At 34.0% G+C, this 15,003-nt stretch overlaps 1 protein-coding gene across 1 annotated transcript; it reads right to left on the bottom strand.

Annotated features, from left to right (window-relative positions):
- On the bottom strand, nucleotides 1–3,657 carry LOC111498584 (BEL1-like homeodomain protein 1). The gene is made up of 6 exons (XM_023149877.1): nucleotides 3,480–3,657; nucleotides 3,298–3,348; nucleotides 1,850–2,749; nucleotides 1,352–1,725; nucleotides 1,215–1,275; nucleotides 1–1,125 (listed from the first exon to the last, which is right to left on the bottom strand). The coding sequence occupies exons 3-6, from the start codon at nucleotides 2,687–2,689 to the stop codon at nucleotides 295–297; spliced, it is 2,106 nt and encodes a 701-aa protein (XP_023005645.1). The 5' UTR covers nucleotides 2,690–2,749; nucleotides 3,298–3,348; nucleotides 3,480–3,657; the 3' UTR covers nucleotides 1–294.
- Nucleotides 3,658–15,003: the final 11,346 nt, after the last annotated feature.

Here is a 15,003-nt window from a genome sequence, read left to right on the forward strand (position 1 = left end):
CATGAATAAATGACAGCCCCTTATTCAATCCATTTACATATATTTGAAATCAATGTTCATATAAAAATATTTATATAATGGGTATAATAATAACACATACTAATTAGAACAATCCATCTAAACAATATACAGTCCCCAAGATTTATAATTCTATGCTAAGTGTGGAAAAAAAGAAAATCTATAGTATTCAGTTTTTTTTTTTTTTTTTTTTTTATGTGTTTTTTGGTGTCTTCTTTACTACTGTACCTTGCACCAATCTCCACCAATGGTTCTGTGTTTCTGAAATTTTGGTTTTCAGGCCACGAAGTCCGGTAGTAACTGAGCTGCAAACCTCTTGCCATTTTGGATGTTGATGGTTTCAAATGCAGTGGAGGAGTGAGGTGTTGAGGCGTTAATGGCGGAAAAATCAGTGGGTTTTCCCATTTCAGTTCTTCTTCCTAAATGGATGCTTTGATTGGGGAGAAAGGCTTGGTGGGTGCCTGCGTTTACGGAGAGATTTTCGCCATGGGGAAGGCCTAGACTCAATGAGACGCCATTGTTGCCGGAGAATCTTGGAGTGAACTGATCGGCGTCGAATCGGCTGATTTCTCCGATTGGGTATTGCCCGAATCCGGCCATGTTGAAATGGGTTTGGCCTAGAAATGAATAACCTTCTCTGTTTTGTCTTTCCTCGTCGAATTTCATTGGAAGATGATGGAGATTTTGATTTTGTTGTTCTTCTTCTCGGAGTTTGATGTCCATGTTTATGAACTGGACGTTGTTGTTGTTGTTGTTGTTGTTTGAGGAATAGAGGATTTCGGTGCCTCTCTGTTTCTTGGGGCTTCGTTGAGTGATTCCGTCGAGCTCCGATGAGGTTCCGATGAGGGTAAACCCAGATGGGTTTCGAACATTTCCATCGGAGGACGTTGAGATTGAGACTGAAGGATGAACGTTTTGGTTTGGAGAGTTTTCTTGTTTTGAATTTGGGCTTTTTGAATCTGAATCGTCGTTGCTTTTTTCCGCAGCCGTCGACGGTGCCAATCCGCCACCGCCGTTCTGTTCTTGTTCCTTGACTTCCTCCAAATACATCTCTTCCACCATTGGCTTCCACAGTCGAACTCTCGCATTTATGAACCAATTCGAAACCTGCATTTCATTGAATCCAAGATGATTAAACCACAAGATTCAATTGAGTTTTGGTTTTTGAGTTCATTTGAATTGAATTTCAAACTGACCTGGCCTCTGGTGAGCCCTGTTTGCTTAGCGAGCATGTGTTTGTCTGAATCTTTAGGGTAACTGAAACGAATTTGAATGATTTTCATGAAAATTTGAAATGGGTTTGTGTGAATTCAAGAGAGAAATGGAAACTTACGGGTGGAGAAAGTGTTCGAACAGCCAAGCGCGAAGAATCGAAACGGATCGCTCCGGTAAGCCTCGTTGGGGTCTCCAAGCATTGTGTTGGATCATACCCAATTGTTGCAGAGCTCGTTGTTGCCGGAGATGGTTATCGACGAATTTCAACCGGGAACCTTCCATTTTTCTTCCGTTGTATTCTTCTTCTCCTAAACTCTTGTTCGCCGCTTTGATTTGGCCGGTGATTGCGTCTTTTAAGCACCGGAATTGCTTCGAAATTGTCTGAAGTGCCAGCGCGGTGTAGGTTCTTGCCGACCCAGCTCCGGCCGCCTTTTCAAATGTGGATATCACTATCTTCATTTGGTGGTGGTAGTGTCTGTACCGCTGCTCTACCTGAAATTGAGAAGAAGAACAAAACCCAGAACGGAAATTTAGAACAGAGGAGAAGAAAATTAAGAACAGAACAGAAAAACAATTAAGAACAGAGTAGAAAACAGAGGGATTTCAGGTTGTGTACCTCATCGAGCATACTGATAAGCTTTTCTTTCTTCATTTGAATTTCTTGTCTCTCGGCGGTCGTTAAATCGGCGGCGCGTTTCCCGTCGCCTTCTTCTTCGAAAGAACCATCGGCAGTTGTGGCGGCGGCAGATGCATCTCCATTCATCTTGTTTTGATTTCCGGCGGCCTTTTTAGGAGACGATTCGTTCTTAATCCCGTTTTGGGTTACATTAACAACCTCATCCAGAAGTTCTACAGCAGCCTTGAGATACTTAGAACTAATTAAAACGCCCTGAATTCCAGCCGCGCCATTGGTGATACCGGAAGCAGAGGAAGACGATCCACCGGAGATCCGAACGTTCTCCTCGCCGGAAACCGCCTGATGGGTTTGCGATTGAATCTCTCTCGACCCAAAACCCTGTTGTGAAGACAGACTCAAAGACAAACCTTGTTGAGCGCGTGAAGTCTCACGCGCCGTCGTGGATGGGTTAATTGGTTTCCAAATATCATACTGAACACGAGGAACAAAGCCATGTAAGGCGGAGATATCATGGTGGGTATTGAAGGAATACAAATTATGGTCTTGAGATGTCGGAGAAGCGGTTGTCGTCGACGGTAGTGGGATGCCGACAAACTGTTGAGCATGAGAAGGCGGGTGAGGCAGAGTCTGTGCAGAGTAGGCATTAGCAGGCGTAGCAGAATTGAAGAAAACAAGATTAGGGTGTGAAGGAGGCGGCGATGAAGGCGGCGGTGGGGTGTCGGAGAATTGAACATAGCCGGGATTCATTAAGACAAGGGTTTGAAGGCCAGCATCAGCAGCAGATTGAAACTCAGAATTGGCATGAAGGTACGTCGCCATCGCCGACCGGGAAGCGTTCGGAGAAAAATATGTTATCCTTTTTGTTGGGAATTCGCTTCACTGAAAAAGAGAGTACGTTAATCAGTTAAGCTTCACATCCACACATCCAAACATCCAATCCCCCATTCATATTTTACTCAAATCTTGCAGCTTTTTCCACTGTCATTTATCAAAAACAAGTGACAGCTTCAACTCTCTCTCTCTCTTTCACTTTCTCTCTCCTTTTCTCTATGCCGACAGAGATATATATATATATATATATAATATAAAATTTTAAAAGGGTAGGAGAGAGTGAATCTTAAATACTGTTTGGTAGATGGGAAAACGAGGGGGGAAAAAAAAAACAGAGAGAAACAGAGAGAAAAACAGAGGCAATCGGAGAAAGAGGCATGAAAGAGATGGGTTTGAAAAGAAACCTTGAAAACCCATTAAAAAGAAGAGCTTTTTACAAAACCCTTTTGGTTGTTCAAAACGCCATAGATAAGAAATCATTTGGTTTGAAGAACACAGAAAGAAAGCAGGAAACAGAGGGTTCTTCCCAAATATATATATACAAGTAAGAGAGAGAAGAGAGAAGAGAGAGAATTTATGATAGTATTAGTTAATACCTGAAAGTATAATGGGAAATCTGAGAAAGCACGTGTGATTGGGGGATGAATCTGCAAAATATCAAAGAAAAAGGCGTAATTTTTCGAAAACCCAGAACACAAAAAACCTCTGTTTTTACAGAGAATAGAAAGATATGTTCAAATATAGAGAGAAAATGGGAGTGTCAGACAGAGATACTAACAGCTCGAAAACGAGGAAACGTCTCCTTCCACCGAGCTTTCTTTTTATTTTATTTTATTTTATTTTAAAAAAAAAAATTAGAGAGAGAAAAAGAAGCAGAAGAAGAAGAAGATGATGATGATGATGAAGAGGAAGAAGAAGAAGAAGAAGTTTAGGGCCTTTTGTGAAAAAAGGAAAAATTGGAGGGCCCTTTTGCTTTCATTTCATTTTTAATATCTTCTTTGTCTTTTTTCGTAATTTCGATTTATTTATTTATTTATTTTTAAAAAATTTGTGGTTTTGGGAAATGGTTGAGATTGGAGATAAAAAGCAAATTAAATTCGTATAGAAACAAATGGAGCAACCACCGCAACACCCACTTTTAATGCTTTGTGGACCAACCATGGTTCTTATGGGTTGGGTTAGCCTATACTTTTTTCTCTAACCATCTAATTCGTTTAGGCTTTCGGGTTTAAAGAAAAAAAAAAAAATCGATTCAATCCAACACATACAATGGAATCACCATCGTTTCTTCCCTCTCCCACTCGACACTCATCCGCTTGTCGTACTAGTCATAATGTCATGTTTCTTTTTTAACTATTTCATGTTCATTGAGCCAAATAGTTGTCATCCACCACTAGAATCGTCGTTGTTGGAGCTAAACTAGTTTTTTATCGAAGGATCCAACCCAACCTAATCGGGTTGGGTTGGGTTAGGTTAGGTTATGTTATAACCCTATTGTTTAAGTTCAAACATATATATAGACTCATAGGTAGTCCCAATTTCCGTCATCTATAAAGGTAATAATAATGGGCTATTTATATGCACATTTTTTTGAAAGTGGTAGGTGTTCTTTGACCTTAAGCAAGTAGAATTTCTTCCCCCGAGATATAATTACTTTATCCATTTCTAAGCTCATCCAATCACCTTTAATGGTAAACCCTACTAACTCATAATTATAAACATTAAAAACCTTATCAAATACCCCTAATTAATGAAATACAACAACAAGATTTGATTAACCATGTAATTAAGTGTGTTAATGATAATGATTCAACTTAATCTTAAACTCTATTGTTCATGTCCCCCTTAATGGTAATATATTATCGTTGAATATTTGAAGTATATAAAAGAAAGCATTACATCAATCTCTCCCCCTCTTCAATGTGTATAAATGAACCCTAGGGTTTGTTCCGATGCTTGTTTGGTAATATTTTCGGTTCTTGTTTTTCTTTGTTGAAAACGAAACGATGGGTATAGCTTCATTTTTAGTCTAAAACATAAAATGCCATATATTTGGTAATTACTCGTAATTCTGTTTTGAGAATTTTAGTCAACTTTATAATAAAATTTTGAATATATTTTAGGTGTTTATACTAAGTATTGCATCGCTCCCATCATTGCAACCATGTTTGACATTCTTAGAGTATTTGGGTTTGCACCCTGATACCTCGGTGGTGGAACTCTTATCACTGTGAATGATCATGAGTTTATAATCAAGGAATATTCTCTTCATTGGTATGAGACCTTTTGGGAAGCCCAAAGCAAAGTCATGAGAGTTTATGTTCAAAGTGGACAATATCGTATCATTGTGGAGAGTCGTGTTCATTTAACAACCACCACAATCAAATTTGCATTAACTGAGTTCTGGTATAGCATATCTTCTAGGAGTCCTCCACTATTTTTCTAATATTCAATTATTTTGTTTAATGGTTGAACCATGAACCATGTTGAATGTCATGAATTGTGTGTCTAGATTCAACACAATCATATGTATGAATTCATATATGAATGTGAAGAAGATGTTGCTATTTGCATATCATAGCCTAATTATGATGAAAAATAGATGGAATTTTAAATGAAATACACATATATAAAAACAATAATATATCTAGAATTATAATTTAGAATAGGGGACCTGAATCCAAATTAGTAATAATTTAATGAAAGTTTGGCATACAGATTCTTATCCATTCAGCTAACAGATAGTGCATCCCTTAAATCATCAACATTAGTTTAGGTCAAGATTTGATTATACCTTAATTATTGTCTCCAAATTGTCCCCCTATTTACCTACTAATTTCTTTAAATTTATTTCCAAAAAGAAAAATATAAATTATAATTCATAATATTCCCTAAAACTTGTCTATATCCCATTGTTCCTACTTTATATCATATTCTTACACCCTACAAAAATAGATGGAAACACATATGATTCTTTAAGAATTTATTCTAATTTTTTTTATTACTTTATTTTCGATAAATAATAATATCCCTCAATTTTTCTTTTTTTTTTTTTGGTTAATTTAGTATGTATAATATCGAGTGGCATCGCTATCGTCCACGTCGATCTCGAACATTAAGTCTTTAGCAATAGCGACAAAAGGAAGAGAGGAAAGAAAAATGGAAAGGGATAATAGTGATAGTTTTTTCTTCACTTAGCATTTAGGAAAAGCTTGAAATTCATAGAAACAAGTTAAAGACTTGAGAGGGTAAGGGTTGAGTTGCTTTCAAGAATTGGACCCCATCAACCAAAGTGAGCCTTATCTACTTTTCTCCTCTACTAACTCGTTCTTTTCCCCCTCGAATGCTCGCTCCAATACGCAACTCTTTTAAACCCTAATTCGTTAAATTATAAACTTTGTGAGATCTTGCGTCAATTAGAGAGAGGAGCGAAATATTCTTTATAAGGGTGTCAAAAACTCTTCCTAATAGACGCATTTTAAAATCATGAGACTGACGGTAATACGTAACGGGACAATGCAGACAATATTTGCTAGCGATGAGCTTGGATTATTATAGTTGATATCAAAGCCAGACACCGAGCGGGCTAGCAAGGATGTTGGGCCCCAAGGAGGGTGAATTGTGAGATCCAACATCCTTTATAAGAGTTTGAAAAACTCTCGTTAATAGACGCATTTTACAATCTTGAGCTGACAGCGATAAGTAACAGGCTAAAATAGCAATATCTGTTGGAAGTGGACTTGGGCTATTACAAAGTTGGTCAAGTTTGTATAAAAAAGGACCGTAAATTTTAAAAACCTTAAGAAAATGTTGAATACGTCCCTGACCTATACTATTCGATACAAACTTGAATAATTTAGGATTTTCTCAACATAATTAAAATTTTAAAAACTTATTAGATACGGTTCTTCTTTAAAATATCATTCATGTGATGAACTTTTGGATGCTAATTTTTGTTTGAAATAGTTGAAGTGACATAACAGCGTGCTAACATGTGTTGAAGAATTAGTCTAAAAAGATTATACCTACCTAGTAGTAGTGTAATAGTTAGTTTAGGGTTTAGAGCCTAACCACGATTGAATATGGAATCGAATATAACATGTTAAAACATTTAAAAACAAATATCTGAATACTCCCACGACTGTTTAACCCTAGTTTAGTCAATAATTAAGTTTTTGAGTTAAATATTGATTTTGAAGACACGATACCGTGAGTTATTTTGTTCATTGAACTTGTCGAATTATAAAACAATTCAATCATTAAAATTTGCATATGTTGCTTTCTTTATAACTTTATTATTAGAGAATGACAGTTAGTTTAAGGGTTACCTAGCTGCATTTTATAATAACATTGTCTCTTCTTTCCCACAAATTCTTTTTTTATTATTTATTTTTTTAAAAAAAACCCTTTAAATCATATTCTACATTCTTAGTTTTTTTTTAATGGAAATTACGTATATTTTAAGAATGACGTGGAAGTGGGTGTATTAGATTAGTGATGTGGACATGAGTGTCAAAATGAATCATATGATTAATTAGCTAAACTATAATTAATGTCTAATAAACCAAAAAAAATTAATGTTTAGTGTAGAACCAATGAAGTTAGGTATATAAAGTAAGTGTACCATACTAAAAATATTAGGCTATTTTCATTAATTTAATACTCCATATGATTTATAATCTTGTATTATTAAATATTAATGGTTATTTAAAATGTTCTTCACGATCGTTACTTTTTAACCTCAAGTTTTTACGAACAAAAATGTTATTTAATCTCGAATTTCATTTTTATTTTAATTGTTTAGTTAACTCATTAATGCGTTAAAAAATTAAAATAAAAATGAAATTCGAGATTAAATTAAGAACATAATAACCCAAGAACTAAAAGAATCACGAGCCCGCCACGTCACGCAAACGCCAGAAGAAAAAAATTAGGCAGAGAGGAGGGGGTAGGGGTGGGACCCACGTGGGTTGATCCTACGTGCCAGGTCGAATTGCGTTAAAGGTCCGTCGGGGGCGGGGGGAGGGGGTTTGGACTTTTGCAAGAAATGGACCCCACAGGAACCCAATCACTGTACACGCGTCAACCATACGGGTGGGTTTTAAATGTGCCCCGAAATTTTTTTTGCTTTTTACGAAGATTCGTCAAGGGGTGGGGCCCAGAAGGAGTCCAATCAGAAACGGGGCTCATTTTGTTTTTGTATTTTTTTTTTTAATTAATTTGTACTTTGATTGAGGCGTGTAATTCCACGAATAGAAGGGGCCCACGTGTTTTATCTTAAGTGGAAAAGTCAAGAAAGCAACCAATAAGAGAAGAGAGATGGGTGTGTGGGCAACTGAAACTGGCTTTTGTTTAATGCGGGATAATGTCCCTCTTGTCATTGTCGGGTCCCATTATTTGACACGTGTCGCACTCTTGTACCACGTGACCAACTGCCCCGCTCTACCTCCTTTACTTCCTTTTGACCCTTTTCACCCCACTTTTCCCTCTCCAAATTAATTATTACAGAAATTGTGAAATATACTCTAAACTAATATTAATTATATTTTATAATTAATTATGTAATTTCTTATGTCAATGATTCGTGATGTCTATTAGAACGAGGTTGTCAATTTTGCGTTATTAAATATGAGAGAAAAATTAAAAAAAATTGTGAGGTCTCATATCGATTGTAGATAGAAATGAATGCTAACATATATTGTCTTTTTTTTTACTTCTCTTCAAAATTGTTAAAACGCGCTATAGAGAGATTCTCATACCCTTAATAAAAAATGTTTCGTTCTCTTCTCCAACTGATATTAGATCTCACTATCTACTATCTTTCGAGACCTAACATCCTCGATGACACACCGTCTAGTGTTCTCCAACTTTCTTTCTAGTTAAGTGAGACACGAAAATATTCAAATCCACATCCAATAGTCATTAAAAACAATCTTTCTCATGGAATAATTCTTTTTTTTTTTTTACAACCAATCATGATATAACTTACTGCTTGCTTATTGTTGAAAATCTCACGTCTTAAAGATAATGAGATGGATGAATTACTACTCTCATTATCAATTAACTCTGAAATGGAACCTCATATTCGTCTGATACACCTGCTCTTTTATATTTTAAATCTCTTGACTATATTTATAATGCATCAGCTTTCAAAACTCTAGCTCGATGGCTACAACATCAGTAAATCATTTTTAACTTTTGCACATCTACATCGACTTCTTCGTATGGGACGGGCTGATGGAAATCGAACCCACAGAAACTTGTGGGATCCCTAAATAAGGCTCACGGCAAAGTCTACAAGTTTGTTTGTATATTCACTCGATTGGACTGTAAATAATTGCTTGGGTGGTGGATCTACGTGCATGGCAGTATGCGTACTATGACTTGATGCTGACGTCAGCTAAGGGCAGTTATGTTATAAAATTTCAAACTTTTTCTTAGAATTTAATTCCCGCAGTAAGTGTCGGGGAAAATAATATTATTATTATTTTTATTTGGTCAAATTTGTAATAATTATAATTAAAAATAAATAAAAATGGACAAATAATATCTATATTTAATTAAATATTTGTTTTATTTAATGACGCATTCATAAACATGTGTGGTGTTCAAGGATTCAGATTTGTTCGTTTAATATTTGTATTGTAATTAATGTAAATATATGTGGGCTCATTATTTCTAGATTCTCTATCACTTGTGTAGCAAATTCATGTGTTTCTACCTATGGAATTTGTTTTATTAAAGAAATTTAATGATTCCAACCATATATTTTAAATATCGAAATTGTGATCGGTAGCTATAATAGTCCAACGCTACCGTCCATAGACATTGTTCGTTTTGAAGCGTTTCGTGTCACCATCAGCCTCACTATTTTAAAACGCGTCTACTAAGGAGAAGTTTCTACATCGTTATAAAAAATATTTCATTCCTATTTCCAACTAATGTGGGATCTCATAGTAGCTAAAAGAATATAGTTCGAGAATTTTTTATAGAATAATTATAAGTTAGGTCAAATAAATACACGATTAGGTTAATTTAATTTCTATCAAATTTGTATCCAATCATATGTTAAATAACATTGACTAATATAAATAATTATAGGGTGTTATTAATTCCAACCATTCGCGTACTACTCGTAATAATTATTTTATTAGGTCAACACTTTTGGATTTTATAGAAGGGTCCGGAATTTTGATTTTTTTTTTTTTAATTTATAAAATCAAGAAAAATAAATTATCTATCTTATTTACATTAATAATTTAATTTAAGTTGAGCACGTTAGAATATTTTCAGGAATATTTATATATTTCTAGAAAAACCTTTCGAATTATTCAATTATTTTCGTCATTTCCCTCCTTATTTATTTTTCTAATAATTTTTATTTTAATTTTAGGCTAAACCTGGAAAATATAATATATTTTTTTCATAAGAAAAAAAAAACATAATATTTAAGCGTCAAAAGTGGCATTTTTTGTCTCTCTAATTAATTAAAATTAGTTAGATTTTGCGCAGAGTCAAGAAGGTTGATAGGATTATCTAATTAAGGTAACACGTGTCGGAATATGATTGATTTATTAATTAATATCAAATGCTTGAGTAAGTCGTTGAAATTTGAACCGTTCAATTCTATTTCTCTTTCATTTTAAATTCCAGCTGTCTTGCAAAAAATAAAAAATAAAAAATTAATAATTTTATAGTAATTTTATTTCTAAAAAAATTTAAAATTTTAAAAAAATATTTCATAAATGTTTCATACCCAAGTAATTTAAGAATTTATGATCGTCGAAGCACTGGAGGCTATGTAGTCTTCTTTGGTGGCAATCTTATCTCTTGGAGTTCGAGGAAACAATCAACAGTTTCTCGTTCTAGTATGGAGGCCGAATATAAGGCGGTTGCTGATGCCACTGCTGAATTAATTTGGATCCAAGTTCTCTTGCGTCAGCTCGGGATCTCGCAAGCGCGAGCACCTAGCCTGTGGTGTGACAACATTGGTGCCACCTACCTATCCGCCAATCCAATTTTTCATCGACGGATGAAGCATGTTGAGGTTGATTACCACTTCGTTCGTGAACGAGTATCGACTCGTCAGCTTGATGTTCGACTTATTTCTTCGAAGGATCAGCTCACCGATATCATGACAAAGCCATTACCAACTCCTTCTTTTAGCAATTTTAGGCGCAATCTGAACTTAGTAGTACATCGTCCAGATTGAGGGGGTGTTAAACGTAGAGTAAATCATATTTGTGTATAGTAAAATAATCTAGTGATTTACTGGATTGTTACCAAATTTATGATTTACTGGATTGTTACCAAATCTATGATTTCATAGTTTGTTAACAAATCTATGATTTAGAATGTGATCTTCTTTATACACATCTATAAATACATGAGGTCGTGACCCTAGGTCAGGTCATTGAGCCATTCAACCTACCAGACACAAAATTGAAAGTTTAAGAGAGGTACGTGAGACAAAAAAAAAAAAAAAAAAAGTTTGGAAAGTTTTTGAAGTAATTGGAGGAGAAAAAGCAGAGGATGAAGGAGTTTGGTAAAAGAAAAAGGGTATTAATTGAGGGAAGGAGGTGTCCCAAGTTCCACAAATTTGGAATAAAGGGAAAAGGTAGGAATATGAAGAATGGTAGATGGGCATAGTAGAAGATACCAACCCATACAAAACCCATAATTTGGGGATGACCTTATAAAGTCAATAAATGAAAATGAAATGTTTAATTATATGTTTCAAATAAATATGGTGGGGTAACTCCAAACGCCAAATCATTACCAAACTAGATTATAAATGTTTCAATTAGGGTTGCCTAAATGATTACCAACAAAAAGGAAAGGCATCTCCATCCACAAACTTACAAAATTTCAATACAAAAAAGGTGGGTTTGTATTGGGTTTTGGGTTTCGGGTTTCATTTCTATGTACAGGATCAAAATCGAGATGGATTACTGTTATAAAGTGTAGCAGTCCAAACTCAAACTCACTTCTAATAGATATTTAAATGTCACGCATTCAAATGGGAGGGTTATTATTATTATGATTTAAAATATGGGAAGGGCAAAAATATGAAAAAATAAAATAAAATAAAAAGTGTATAGACTTGGATTTGATATTGGGCCACATTTAACAGAGTGGAGCTAGATTGGGTAAGGCTCAACTACTTTTTAGGATGGCTTCTACTTCCGCGGCCCAATGGATAATTGCATCTTCATATCTTTATCCACTATTTTTATTTTTATTAAATAACCAATTTAATTCCTTTAGGATTTCATCTTTATAATTTCATAAAATTATCATATATAATATATGGTATGGACTAAAATTAGAGTTTTGAAATATCATACCATCTCGACTCAAAATATTCTTATATTAATCAATAAGAACAAACTTAGTTTGTGACACATGAAAATTTTAAAATATAGTTTAAATGAGGATTTTAATAAATCATATTATATATATATATATATGATAATATACTTAGGGTTTAGGGTTTAATGTGACACATGGAAGGCACATTTGGAAATATGGAATTAAAGCATTTGATAAAAGTAAAAGTTATAAGAGTAGAGTGTAGTTATCACTTTATTTCCTTTTTTTTTTTTTTTTTTTTTTTTTTTTTTTGGAATTTTTNCCATTCATATCTCCATGGTGTACTTATCACTTATTTATAATGCATTTTCTATTTATTACATTAATTTTCTTTTAAAAGAATGGTGACCAAATCTCATTCACTCAATTCTTTATATAAATATGTATTCTTTTTTAATTTAGTATTCCTTTTTCCCCCTTTAATATAATATTCATATAAAAAAATTATATTTCAAACAAAAATGCAAACTAGTGGCTATCCTATTAATCAATGGGAGATCATGCAAAGTGGAGAAAAAAAAAAAACATGTTTAAAAAGAAAAAAAAAAAAAACATGTCTTCCACTAAAAGAACCCACTATGAAACATAATTAATTTTGTGGGTAACACAAATTTAGAAACTAAAAATAAAAGGAGTTATGACCAAATTTGTTTTTTTTTAGGTGTTTCGTACTAAAGGACTACCAACCATTTGTAGATTTTTTCTATTTATATAAAGTCTTTAATTCGTGTAATAAGCCAACTAAATCATACCATATAATCATTTGATAACTCTACGTTTTTGTGAAATTTCATTTAATTAATTGATTCTTAATACATGTTTTTCGACGATAAAAGATTGTCATGAATTTTCATATTTGTAATTCGTATTTGTTTTAGGCGAGGACGGTTGTACTTTGATAAAGATGATTTTTTGATCAAGTTTAAAATTCTATATTTCCTCTCTGCCTCATGGTTTTAAAACGTGTTTATTAGGGAAAGATCACTCTTATAAAAAAAATGTTTTGTGGGATCTCATAATTCACTTACTTGGAGTCCCAGCGTCCTCATTAACATACCACTTAATGTCTGGCTATGATACCATTAGCAGATATTGCCCGCTTTAGCTTGTTACATATTATCGTGAGTCTTACAATTTTAAAATGCATCTACTAGAAAGAAGTTTTTACACTCTTATAAAGAGTGTTTTGTTTTCCTTTCCAACTGACGGGAGATCTCACATCAAATAGGTAGAACGAGCTCATTGAGGGATTGAATGATTTCCACGGAGTGTTTGCATAATCAGAGGAGTTCAAAGCACAGTGGATAAGCTTAGAATTAGAGCATTGTATCAAAAAATGAAAACACTAACATAGCTAGAGAGATGATCACTTAGAAGCACTATCTACTTTGTTCGGCTACCTAGCTAGCTGTGTTTCACCCACTTCTCTCCAGCCACTTGCATGCCAACCTACAAAATTGGGTATCAATCCCATCTAAAGTTAATATCCATCTTGGGGTTCAATGTACAAAGTTGTACTCATTCTCATACTTCCAACCAACTTCTATATATCATAATTTGTTTCCAATTTTGATTTGGGTTTTTGTAAAGGAAAAGTAAAATGGGGGAAAGTCACTGTATGAACATTGAGTCAGATCCTACTCATTAGTGCTTCATGACAAGGCTTATTATTCCATGAATCAAAATGTTGGATCAGATTGGTTAATATATATGGTTAATAATAATCAACCATGTAAATCCATAGTTTAGTGCTAATTAATCATAAACATAACTGAGTTTTTAAATCATTTCTATATTTAATATGCTCCAAATTTGAAGCCTATCTATATCTCTCTCTTTCTCAATGCTGATAGTGCATGCTTTCAACAGGAATTAGTGGTGACAATTTCTGGTGACTTTAAGTGTAGAGATGATGATCTTCCAATATTAGTTTAAGTATTTGACTTCCATAATCCATAATTTTTTTTTTTAAAGTTTCATTTTTAGGGTTTGAATGGGTTGCCTTTTGGAGTTTTGTATATTGATTTTTTTTATTGTTAATGTACTTTGGACAAGCAATATGTCAAACTCATGCTTTTTTCAAGATATGTAACGAGAATTTCATAGTTAAGCGTGTTTATCTTGAAGCAATGACTTTACTAAAACGACTCATGTTAGTTTGTTGAGAAATAGGTAACATGCTTATGTTGTAAGGGAATGTCGAGATCATCAGGTGTCGAAGCCAAATTCTAAATCCTGAACATGGGACATTGCTTCAACTTTTGTTTGGTTTATCTTTAAACTATTAGGAAGAGTCGTCTTCTAATAATATTTGTAACGATCCTAAGCCAAGAATTTGGGATCGAAAGTTTGGCGATTAGCGCCAAGACATTTAGCTACATCAAACCAACACCCAACTTCCTTTTTAATTTAGAATCTAACAGGTTCTTTTTCAATCTCATTTAACCCTTATACTAAAGTGGAGTATTGTTTTGTTTCTTAGGATTATGCCTCACGCCTTAGATTCTTTTTCATCTCTTGTTTTCCACAATACATTTCAACTTCCACTTTCCAATTGTAAACCATCGTGCCAATTGCTACAAAAGAATCCCACCAAAGAACAAAGATTATCTTATCATATTCTCTTTTGATTCAAAAAGCGAAAAATATCTCGAAGAAAATCCTAAGGACAACTTCTTGATCCTATTACATAGTCTCGTTCGTTAAGATCATGTAGATAAATCATATCGGAGTGAAAATATGACGATAAAAAGTACTATTGTTTATTGACCCATTTTAAGCACATAGTTAATGCAAGTTCATTTTGGGAAATCTGGCTGAAATGGTGGATTACAGCTCTCTCTCTTTCTCAGGTGGGTTTAAAAGAGTGATGAATTTGTAGAGCTGTATCACAATGAACACTAGAATTTGTGGTCTATACATTGTGTGCG

The sequence above is a fragment of the Cucurbita maxima genome, unplaced genomic scaffold (assembly GCF_002738345.1).
Source record: "Cucurbita maxima cultivar Rimu unplaced genomic scaffold, Cmax_1.0 Cma_Scf00025, whole genome shotgun sequence".
NCBI lineage: Eukaryota > Viridiplantae > Streptophyta > Magnoliopsida > Cucurbitales > Cucurbitaceae > Cucurbita > Cucurbita maxima.